Source organism: Thamnophis elegans, chromosome 13, assembly GCF_009769535.1.
Source record: "Thamnophis elegans isolate rThaEle1 chromosome 13, rThaEle1.pri, whole genome shotgun sequence".
NCBI lineage: Eukaryota > Metazoa > Chordata > Lepidosauria > Squamata > Colubridae > Thamnophis > Thamnophis elegans.
The window spans coordinates 5,139,299-5,151,589 of record NC_045553.1 but is presented as its reverse complement, the minus strand read 5'-3'; the positions used below and the strand labels follow the sequence as shown (position 1 = coordinate 5,151,589).

The following is a 12,291-nucleotide window of genomic DNA, read 5'->3' as shown; positions in this document are numbered from 1 at the left end:
AGGAAGGAAGGAAGGAAGGAAAGATGGCTGAGTCAACCGTGAGTTGGTCAGGATCGAACTCCTGCCAATTGGCAGAGTTAACCTGCAATACTCAATCTAACTACTGCACAGGAAGGAAGGAAGAAGAGAGAAGGAAGGAAGGGTGAAGGAAGGGAGAAAGGAAGGAAGGAAGGACAGCTGAGTCAATCTTGAGTCGGTCAGGATCGAAGTCCTGCCAATTGGCAGAGTTAACCTGCAATACTCAATCTAACTACTGCACAGGAAGGAAGGAAGGAAGGAAGGAAGAAAGAAAGAAAGAAAGAAAGAAGAGAGAAGAGAGAAGGAAGGAAGGGAGAGGGAAGGGAGAAAGGAAGGAGGGAGGGAGGAAGGAAGGGGGAGGAAAGGGAGAAAGGAAGGGGTGGGAAGGAAGGAAGGAAGGAAGGAAGGAAGGAAGGAAGGAAGGAAGGAAGGAAACACGGCTGAGTCAACCTTGAGTCGGTCAGGATCGAACTCCTGCCAACTGGCAGAGTTAACCTGCAATACTCAATCTAACTACTGCACAGGAAGGAAGGAAGAAGAGAGAAGGAAGGAAGGGGGAGGGAAGGGAGAAAGGAAGGAGGGAGGAAGGAAGGGGAGGGAAGGGAGGAAGGAAGGAGAGAAAGAAAGAAGGAACACAGGCCAAGGGTATTGTCACTAAAGGGCTACCACATGCAGAAGACTATTATCTTTGATATGTTGGGTTGTTCTTGTGTGGGTTCAACTGGCACCTTTATGCCAATGGTTCCCTCTCTTGCCTCCCTCCCTGGCAGGCAGTACAGAGCATTGGCAATCTCGGGCTTCAACTGGGGCATGGGAAGGAGCAGTGGATGGAGCCTCTACACCCCTTCATCCTTGCCAGCATTGGGCGTGTCCAAGAATTCCTCGACAGGCTGATAGATGTGGATACAGAGATGGGTGAGTCACCCCATTACACTCTACTGCAGTGGCGAGACTCTCCTCGGAGCACTGCATCTACTTCTGGTCACCATGATGCAAAAAAAGGATGTGGAGACTCTAGAAAGAGTGCAGAGAAGAGCAACAAAGAGGATGAGGGGACCGGAGGCTAAAACATCTAATGAACAGTTGCAGGAACTGGGTATGTTTAGCTGTAATGAAGAGAAGAACTATGATAGCAGTCTCTCAATATTTGAAGGTCTATCACAGAGAAGAGAAGGTTGACCTGTTCTCCAAACCACCAGAGTGTCAGACAAGAAGTAATGAGTATCATATTTTTCAGAGTATAAGACGCACCTTTTCCCCTCAATAAAGAGGCTGAAAATCTGGGTGCGTCTTATACACTGAATACAGCATTTGTTGCTCCTGAAACCTCTCCCCCTTCACCAAAATGGCCATACAGAGCCTTTAGGAGCCTTGCAGAGAGTTCTTGGGGGCTGGGGAGGGCAGAAATGAGTGAAAAACAGGCCCTTTTTTGCTCAATTTTGCCCCCCCCCCCCACAGCTCCCAGGAACACTCTATAAGCCTCCTAAATGCTATGCATGCAAAAAATTTTGACAAAAAACGGGCCCATTTTAGCGAAAAACAGGCTATTTTTTCCTCATTTTAGCCCCCCCCCCCGAGCACTCTGCAAGCCCCCTTAAGGCTATTCATGCCTTTTTTGGAAAAAAAATGGGCCCATTTTCACGAAAAACGGGCCATTTTTGGGAGGTTTGCAGAGTGCAAAACCCTTTTTTTAAATTTGCCTCTTCAAAACCTTGGTGCGTCTTATACTCCGGTGTGTCTTATACTCCGAAAAATACAGTAACTATTTTTATTAGGAAGAATGAAGGAAAAGTATGAGAAGAAAATCAAATATCTAATTCTGCATAGAACCACGGCAGCAAGAATCTCATATGCACAGAATTGGAAAAACAAGGATACCCCAACATAAGACAAATTGGAATCGGAGTACTACTTAGTATGGGAGTCAGAGGTGGGTTCCTACCAGTTCGCACCAGTTCGGTAGAACCGGTTCGTCAAATCTACCGAACCGGTTAGAAGAGGTTCCACCAGTGGACCCAGAAAGCAGGCCACACCTGCAGAAGAGGTTCTAAAATTTTTTGAAACCCACCACTCACTCACACACACACACACACACACACACACACACAGAAAGAGAAAGAAAGGAAGAAAGGAAGAAAGAAAAAAAAGAAAAAAGAAAGAAAAAGTGAGAAAGAGATGAAAGAAAAAAAGGAAAAAGGGACAGAGAGACAAAAGGAAGGAAAGAGAGAGAGAGAGAGAGAGAGAGAGAGAGAGAGAGAGAGAACACATGGCCGGCAAGCCACTCCCACCAGGTCACATGGCTGGCAAGCCACTCCCACAAAGGAGGCCACACCCACAGAATAGGTTCGAAATTTTTTTGAAACCCACCACTGATGGGAGTTATGGTGTAATTGGCTAGAGGAAAGAGGGGGAAAAGAAACAGGATAGTAACAAAGAGAAGAAGAAAGATCAAGAAACTATAAAACAAATACAAAACCACAGAATTAATAAGCAGGGGAAATACAAAATAGGTGATAGATGAAATAAGAAATATGGGCGGATCAAATGTATACAGTATGCACAAAATAAGACGTATAAAACATGGATATAGATGTGGATATAGTTATATAAGATATATATGTATTGATAAAGGAAACGCAAAGGATATGTAAAAGATGTAAAATGTGCTGCAAATGATTGTATAAATAAAATAAAAAACTTAAAAAGAAGAAGAAGGAATGAGTAACAGGAAGGAAACTTAGCAAGTTTTCCCTCAATGGAGGCATTCCAGTTCACTCCATTGCTCTCCCCCCCCCCCCCCCCGCCGCCTCTAGAAGGAAGCGAAAAACAACCTTGGACTCTCTTCCACTCTTCGGCCACCATCAAAGAAGGTTACCTGCAGAAACGTAAAGCAGAAGGGCTCCACCTGGTGTCTCGATTCACCTTCAAAAAGCGTTACTTCTGGTTGAGCCATGAAAGCTTTTCCTATTCCAAGTCTCCAGAGTGGCAAGTAAGAATTGGTCTTTTGTCTTTTACCTGTCTGCCTACTTAACATCTCTCATCTCTCTCTCTCTCTCTTCATATCTATCTATCTATCTATCTATCTATCTATCTATCTATCTATCTATCTATCTATCTATCTATCTCTATCTATCTCTATCTATCTATCTATCTATCTATCTATCTATCTATCATCTATCTATCTATCTATCTATCTATCTATCTATCTATCTATCTATCTATCTATATATCATCTATCTATCCACCCACACACCTATCTATCATCATCTTCATTTAACGACCCCATAATCCCTTGCAGGGGTGGAGTCTGGGCAACTGAATGGAGGTCGCAGAATGTTTACTGGCCCATTGCCCTTCCTGACGCCAATGTGGAATTTTGTGCAGGAGATATCTATCTTTATCTATCATCTATCAATCTATCACCTCTATCTATCATCTCTCTATCATTCCATCCGCATAATCTATCTATCTATCTATCTATCTATCTATCTATCTATCTATCTATCTATCTATCTATCTATCTATCTATCTATCTAACTATCTATCTATCTATCTATCTATCTATCTATCTATCTATCTCTATCATCTATCAATCCATCATCTCTATCTATCATCCATCTATCATTCCATCCGCATAATCTATCCATCGATCCCTCTATCTACCTATCTACCTACCTACCTACCTACCTACCTATCTCTATCATCTATCACCTATCACCTATCAATCTATCATCTCTATCATCCATCTATCATTCCATCCGCATAATCTATCCATCGATCCTTCTACCTACCACCTACCTACCTACCTACCTACCTACCTACCTACCTATCTATCTATCTATCTTTATCAATTAACTATCTATCTATCTATCTCTCATCTCTATCTTCCATCTATCATTCCATTCATTCATAATCTATATATCCATCTATCTATTTCTTCATCCATCCATCCACCTATCTATTTATCTATCCATCCATATCTTCTTCTCTCTGTTCCTCTCTATTTAGCTATCCATCCATCCATCTCTTCCTCCCTCCCTCTGATGGAGAGAGAGGGAGAGCTTTCTCATGGGAAGCCTTTCAGAAGGGACACAGTTTTCCAGAGAGTAAAAAGGAAGGAGGGGAGAAATACTTTTAGCCTTGCAAGATTCTATTAATCCAACTTTACACCCTCTAACAATTGGGATCAGAATGCCTGTCGCTAAGCAAGGCAGTTGTTAAGGGAGCCATGTGTGATATCATTATGTTTTTACCATAGCTGTTGAGCAATTTCCTTGCAGTTGTGAAGTGAATCACGAAGTCCTTAAATAAATCCCTTCCCCCCCACCATTGACTTTACTTGTCCAAAGTAGAGAAGATTGCAAGATCTGAGAAGATCAGAGGACCACGGGACACTGCATGCCAGCTGCCAATCACCCAAATTTTGATCCCGTCACCCTGGGAATGTGTGTGCAACGATCCTAATCGCAAGAGCCACTTTTCCCAAGTGCTGTTGTAACATCAAAGGGTCATTGAAAAAAAAACGGTTGTAAGTTAAACCTAGAGGGGGTATTGCTGGGCGTGCAAGGCTAGCGGTTTCCACCCCCCCCACTTCTCCATGCTCAGGACCGTACATCCATTCCAATCCAACGAATCTGCGCTGTGGAACGGGTGGATGAAAATGCTTTCCAGCAGCCCTACGTGATGCAGGTTGCGACGAGAGAAACGGGGGGCCAGCTGTTTACCATCTACATTCAATGTAAGGTAGGCCTGGTTTATGCTCGCAGGGCGACTATATTCGGTACGTTCTGACCAGTGGTGGGATTCCAATTTTTTTTACTACTGGTTCTGTGGGTGTGGCTTGGCGGGGGCATGGTGTGGCTTGGGGGGCGTGGCAGGGGAAGGATTCTGTAAAATCTCCATTCCCTCCTCACTCCTGGCGAAGGATACTGCAAAATCTCCATTCCCTCCTCACTCCAGGGGAAGGATACTGCAAAATCTCCATTCCCTCCTCACTCCTGGGGAAGGATACTGTAAAATCTCCATTCCCTCCTCACTCCTGGGGAAGGATACTGCAAAATCTCCATTCCCTCCTCACTCCTGGGGAAGGATACTGTAAAATCTCCATTCCCTCCTCACTCCTGGGGAAGGATACTACAAAATCTCCATTCCCTCCTCACTCCTGGGGAAGGATACTGCAAAATCTCCATTCCCTCCTCACACCTGGGGAAGGATACTGTAAAATCTCCATTCCCTCCTCACTCCTGGGGAAGGATACTGTAAAATCTCCATTCCCTCCTCACTCCTGAGGAAGGATACTGTAAAATCTCCATTCCCTCCTCACTCCTGGGGAAGGATACTGCAAAATCTGCATTCCCTCCCCACTCCAGGGGAAGGATACTGCAAAATCTCCATTCTCTCCCCACTCAAGGGGAAGGATACTGCAAAATCTCCATTCCTTCCCCATTCCAGGGGAAGGGTAAAGTAAAATCCCCATTCCCATCCCACTCCAGGGGAAGGATACTGCAAAATCTCCATTCTCTCCCCACTCAAGGGGAAGGATACTGCAAAATCGCCATTCCCTCCTCACTCCAGGGGAAGGATTCTGTAAAATCTTCATTCCCTCCCAATCAGCTTGGACTTCGGATGCAGAGAATAGATGGGGGCTGGGCCAGTTAGAGGTGGCATTTGCCAGTTTTCTGAACTACTAAAAAATTCCACAACCGGTTCTCCAGAACTGGTCAGAAACAGCTGAATACCACCTCTGGTTCTGAGTTACGTTCATTCAGCCGTTTCTGACCATGGATGCCGTAACCCAGTTAGGTCGTAAACGTCATCTGTCTTGCACCTTTTTTTTTTTGGCAGAACGTCAACGAGCTCAACCAATGGCTTTCCGCGATCCGAAAAGCCACCATCGCCAATGAATGCATGCTGCCCTTTTGCCACCCAGGGGCCTTCAGAGGCAATCGCTGGACTTGTTGCTTGCAGACGGACCGTGCTGGTAATCCGATTCTCCATCGTAGAGTCCCAGGGTTGGAAGGAAGCCCCTGATGCACGATGGAAGAAAGGCTGATCCCTGTCAAGCATTCTCTAGAAGTTCTAGAACTGTAGGGCTTGAAGGATTCTGTAGAAGCTCTAGGATTTGAAGGGTTTCCTGGAAGTTCTAGAATTTGAAGGTTCTCTAGACGTTCTAGGACATCAAGGCTTCTCTGGAAGTTCTAGGATCTGAAGGGTTCTCCAGGAGTTCTAGGATATGAAGGGTTATCTGGAAGTTCTAAGATTTGAAAGGTTCTCTAGAAATGAGAGCTCCTTGGTGCTCTCTGAATTTAGTTGTTTTCTTGCAGACATTTCATTACCCAGCTAGATAGCAAGTAAGTAAGTAAGTAAGTAAGTAAGTAAGTAAGTAAGTAAATCTTTATTATGGTCAAAGACCAGCAATAAGCTAGATAGCGTCATCAGTGCTCTTCCTGATCTTATAGTTGTTGACTTACCTCCTTGCAGCAAACGGCCTGATTACCACAAGAAAAAAAAAATCTGTCTCTGCCTCCCAGCAATTTGCCTCCTGGAGCAAACAGCAAGTTTCACTTTCAGTTTCTCCCGATCATCAGCTGTTTCAGGATGCAGGGATTGCTATAGTCTGTTGAAGTCTCTGCAAGCCCCCGTTTGCTGCAAAGAGGTAAATTGCTGGGAGGCAGAGGCCAAAGGGTTGGGGCCGGTTGGTGGGTGGGGCTACATTCAGTGTATAAGACACACTCACATTTTCACCCTCTTTTAGGGGGGAAAAAGGTGCGTCTTACACTCCGAAAAATATGGTAGTTTGAAAGCAGGCGACCGCAAATAGATTAATGGGTACCACTTCGGTAGGGACATAAAAGGAGCCAACAATTGGGCATCCCCCAGATAACGGTGATGTCACTGGCAAATCCTTTCATCCCAGAAGCACTTTGGGTTCCTCCAACACGGGAAGAAAAATTAGTAGTATCACAGGACTCCGTTCCCCACCTCTGGGCTACGCAGCCCCTCAACTTACAGGACCCTTTGTGATTGTGGTTTGATTCCAGTTCGAGGCTGCAGCCGTACGCATTCTGCAGTGACCCTGGGCGACTGGAGCGATCCACTGGATCCCGATGCAGAAGCTCAGATGGTCTACAAGCAGCTTTTGTTGCATAAAGACAAGCTCAGGTTTGTACAGGGGCAAAACCAAAATATTGTCCCATCTTGTTTGGCAGGCTTCATCAGACTGCAATAGGTTTCGTTATCCTTGTTTGCCGTGGTCATGGAATGGGACACCACAGAATTCCACTTGCCATCTTGCCCGCAGGCTTCCCCAGTGACTTTGCTAAGAGCGCAGTGCTTAGAATGCAGGATTGGCATTCCCCCCCCCCCCCAGTGCCGTGTTAATTTCAACTGGTCGCTAAAGAAAAGCTTGTAAGTCAAGGACCAGCTGTACTAGAATTTATGCATATCTTGCATGCTGTCGAGTGGGGAGGAAATGTCTCTTCCCTATTCTATGATTGATTAGGTTGTCACATCCCGCATGGTGTTGTCCTTTCACTTGGCCAGCAGGAGGCAGCACCCAGTGAGTTTTCATTCCCGTTTGATGTTTATCAGGTCTTAAATTTCACAGAGATTTCCAGCAGAGGGCAGACCCAGTTAAGAAATTGTCCCATAATTGTCAAAATAATAATAATAATAATAATAATAATAATAATAATAATAATAATAATAATAATAATAATAATTGAAACTCTATGGAAAGTCAGAAATAGAAATCCAATCATTGACAAACACAGTCCGAGTATTCAGCACCGATATTTCAATGCAGTTTGGCATGGAAAAATGCGCCACTGTATCCATAAAAAGGGGCAAAATCACTGCATCTGAGGGAATTGAAATGCCCAATGGCCAATTAATTAAATGCAAAGAAAATGAAGCCTACAAATACTTAGGCATTCTGCAGTTGGATAACATCAAGCATGGAGAAGTAAAAACTATTGTCAGGCGAGAGTACACCAACAGAGTTAGGAAAATTTTGAAATCTAAATTGAATGGTGGAAATACAATCAAGGCCATAAATACCTGGGCAATACCAGTTATAAGATACACAGCTGGTATAGTTAACTGGACACAAGCTGATTTGGACCTTTTGGACCGAAAAACCAGGAAACTAATGACAATGCACTACAGTTTACATCCACGTGGTGATACTGATAGACTGTACCTGCCCCGAAAATCAGGTGGCAGAGGATTATTACAAGTGAAGCAAACAGTTGAAGAAGAAAAACATGCACTGGCTGATTATTTAAAAGAAGTCAAGAAGATCTATTAATCGAAGTAAAGAACAAAAATCTACTGAAGGCCCAACAGACGAAACAAGAATACAGAAAAGATGTGATAAAATCAAGAATGGAGAGTTGGCAGAACAAAGCACTGCATGGCCAATTTCTGGAAAAAATAAAAGATAAAGTGGACAGTGAACAAACTTGGTTATGGTTAACAACAGGTTCATTAAAAAAAGAAACAGAGTCACTAATCCTGGCTGCGCAAGAACAAGCTATCCGCACAAATGCCATTAAGGCCAAAATCGAAAAATCCTCTAATGATGCCAAATGCAGACTTTGCAAAGAAGCTGATGAAAGTGTTGATCACATACTCAGCTGCTGTAAAAAAATCGCGCAGACTGATTATAAATTGCGGCACAATTCAGTAGCACAAATGATCCATTGGAATTTGTGCAAAAATTATAATATTAAAACAGCAACAAACTGGTGGGAACATCAGCCTGAAAAAGTCACCGAAAATCAGATGGTCAAGATCTTGTGGGATTTCCGTATACAAACCGACAAAATACTGGCGCATAATACACCAGACATCACACTGGTTGAGAAAAATAAGGTCACAATCATAGACATCGCAATACCAGGTGATAGCAGGGTCGCCGAGAAGGAACATGAAAAAATCACAAGATACCAGGACTTAAAAATCGAAATTCAACGACTATGGCACAAACCAGCAGTGGTAATTCCAGTGGTAATTGGCACACTGGGTGCTATTCCAAAAGCACTGGAATTACATTTAAAACAGTTAAAAATTGACAAAATCACCATCAGTCAAATGCAAAAAGCCGCACTGCTTGGATCTGCACGCATATTAAGAAAATACGTTACGACGTCCTAGGCCCCTGGGTGGGGCCCGACTAGTAACCAATGCCAAATCCGGTGAAACAACTGGCCGCTGTGATACAATTGTATAACAAGAACAATAATAATAATAATAATAGGTACATTTAAGAAAGAAACTGAGTCACTAATCCTGGCTGTGCAAGAACAAGCTATCCGCACAAATGCCATTAAGGCCAAAATCGAAAAATCCTCTGATGATGCCAAATGCAGACTTTGCAAAGAAGCTGATGAAACTGTTGATCACATACTCAGCTGCTGTAAAAAAATCACGCAGACTGATTATAAATTGCGCCACAATTCAGTAGCACAAATGATCCATTGGAATTTGTGCAAAAATTATAATATTAAAACAGCAACAAACTGGTGAGATCATCAGCCTGAAAAAGTCACCGAAAATCAGATGGTCAAGATCTTGTGGGATTTCCATATACAAACGGACAAAATACTGGTCCATAATACACCAGACATCACACTGGTTGAGAAAAATAAGGTCACAATCATAGACATCGCAATACCAGGTGATAGCAGGGTCGCCGAGAAGGAATATGAAAAAATCTGAAATACCAGGACTTAAAAATTGAAATTCAACGATTATGGCACAAGCCAGCAGTGGTAATTCCAGTGGTAATCGGAAACACTGGGTGCTATTCCAAAAGCACTGGAATTACATTTAAAACAGTTAAAAATTGACAAAATCACCATCAGTCAAATGCAAAAAGCCACCCTGCTTGGATCCGCACGCATATTACGAAAATACGTTACAACGTCCTAGGCCCCTGGGTAGGGCCCGACTAGTAACCAATGCCAAATCCGGCGAAACAACTGGCCGCTGTGATACAATTGTATAATAATAATAATAATATAAAAAAACAGTGATACCAATTGTTATCGGAGCACTTGGTACCATGTCCAAGAATTTGATAAAACACATCAAGAAATTGCAGCTTCGTGCAATAGCACCAAAAACTGTGCTGCTTGGAATATTGTATATTTTAAGAAGGTACGTGGTTGGTACCTAGGATCCTGGCATCAACCTGGATCAACCATTATCACTAGTCAATGGTATTTGTGATGCATTTTTGAATGTTCAGTTGACTGAGTTTCATGTTTAATGAATAAAGCATAATAACAATAATATCATCAGCCCAATGATATATAGATACAGATTCAGATGAGTTGGAAGGGACCTTGTAGGTCATCTAGTCCAACCCCTGCCCAAGCAGACCGTACACCATTTTTTGACTGATGGCAGTCCAGTCTCTTCTTGAAAGCCTCCAGTGATGAAGCTCCCACAACTTCCGAAGGAAACTTCCGTTCCATGGGTTGATTGTTCTCACTGTCAGAAAATGTCTCCTTATTTCCAGGTTGAATCTCTCCTTGGTCAGTTTCCATCTGTTATTCCTCATCTGGCCTTCAGGTGCTTTGGAGAATAGCTTGACCCCCTCCTCTCTATAGGAGTTCCTCAAATATTGGAAGATTCTATCATGTCTCCCCTGGTCCTTCTCTTCGCTAGACTAGCCATGCCCAGTTCCTGCAACCGTTCATTGTATGTTTTAGCCTCCAATCCCCTGATCATCTTTCTTGTTTTTTTCTGCACTCTTTCTAGAGTCTCAACATCTTTTTTACAGTGTGGTGACCAAAACTGGATGCAGTACTCTAGGTGTGGCCTTACTAAGGCTTTATAGAGTGGCATTAATATCTCCCTTGATCTTGGGTATAATTGAGTATAATTAATGATACATTCACGTGGCTAAGATTGGACACCCCTGCTTTAAAACTTGCATTTTTCTTTTTTCTTTTTCATTCCTTTCCCTTGGAAGAGCCACTGTATTGATTGGCTGCAAATTGCGGAGAGAGCTGGAATTTTCTCATTCCGAGGATGGACGGATTGAAAACTATTTTTAAAACCAGTGCTTTCTCTCTCTCTCTCTGCATTGCTTACGTAAGGGCCCCTCCAGGTGTTGGAGATGTCCTGTTCCTCGGGAGATGGGAGATGCGTGCTCCTAAAGCTTGCAATTAATGATGTCGGTGATTAATTGCCCCTTTCAATTCGCTTTTAAGGCTTATTGGCCTGTGATTAATGGCTGGCTTTTTTACGGTCCCGTAGGGAAAAGTACCAGGAGATTTCAAACACCGAGGCTACGCGGGAACAAAGCAATGCAGCCAAAAAAGGTAGGCCTGACTCTGCCGGGTTGCCGAGAAGCTAGGGTGGAGGACAGGAAGAGGGGTAGAAGGCAGATAAAAATAAACCATCCAAGTGACTTTGACTCCACGCATGATCAACAACCCGTAACTAAGCCAGTGTTGCTTCCGTTCAGTAGCTTGACTTTGTCACAATTCCTCTGCTGTCATCTACACCCAGAGATCTGTCTCCTGCTTTGCACATCGCAGCACCACCAATATACACAAACAGGTTTGCCTACTGTTCAGAGGAGTGGTGGGATGCTAATTTTTTTTTACTACCGGTTCTATAGCTTGGTGGGCGTGGCAGGGGAAGGATAATGCAAAATCCCCATTCCCTCCCGATCAGCTGGGACTCGGGAGGCAGAGAATACATAGGGGCACGGCCAGCCAGAGGTGATATTGGCCGGTTCTCCGAACGACTCAAAATTTCTGCTACCAGTTCTCCAGAACTGGTCAGAACCTGCTGAATCCCACGTCTGGTTCAGAGTTAGTGTTCATCCGGTTCAGATTGGTTCAACAGAAGCCTTTAGCGGAAATCGTGGGTGGGCCTGCCTACCCACCCAGGCTCTATGCTGTCCTATTTAGCCAGGTGCATGCATGGACGGCACATGTGTGAGCAAAGCACGTGCATGGAAGGCTGGGTGCATGTGTGGAAGCGGCGTGTGCACTTGCAAAGTGGGCATACGCGGGGCGAACCAGTGGTAACAAAATGTGAAACCCACCGCTGGTACTGTTGCAACGGTCTGTGAGAAAGACCTTGGGAGACAGAAGGAGGGGATGAAATACTGCCTAGGAAATGGACAGATAAGAGACAGCTTAGCCCGCAGCTGCAGAGCGGGCAGGGCAAAAAGCTCAGAGGAGACCCTTCCTAGTTTCTTGGGCTGTAAAGGAGATGGAGGAGACACACAGAGACACACCATAGGCAGGA

The 12,291-nt window shown here is 44.0% G+C and overlaps 1 protein-coding gene across 1 annotated transcript in view; it reads left to right on the top strand.

Moving 5' to 3' along the window:
* The first annotated feature begins 687 nt into the window (after window positions 1-687).
* The window catches only part of RASAL1 (RAS protein activator like 1), a 12,640-nt gene continuing 1,036 nt past the window's right edge, over window positions 688-12,291 (top strand). Inside the window, exons 1-7 of the mRNA XM_032229386.1 lie at window positions 688-729; window positions 789-933; window positions 2,832-3,007; window positions 4,624-4,761; window positions 5,863-5,998; window positions 7,059-7,179; window positions 11,287-11,351. Of these exons, the coding sequence (XP_032085277.1) occupies window positions 688-729; window positions 789-933; window positions 2,832-3,007; window positions 4,624-4,761; window positions 5,863-5,998; window positions 7,059-7,179; window positions 11,287-11,351 (823 nt within the window). The remainder of the gene's footprint in view (window positions 730-788; window positions 934-2,831; window positions 3,008-4,623; window positions 4,762-5,862; window positions 5,999-7,058; window positions 7,180-11,286; window positions 11,352-12,291) is intronic.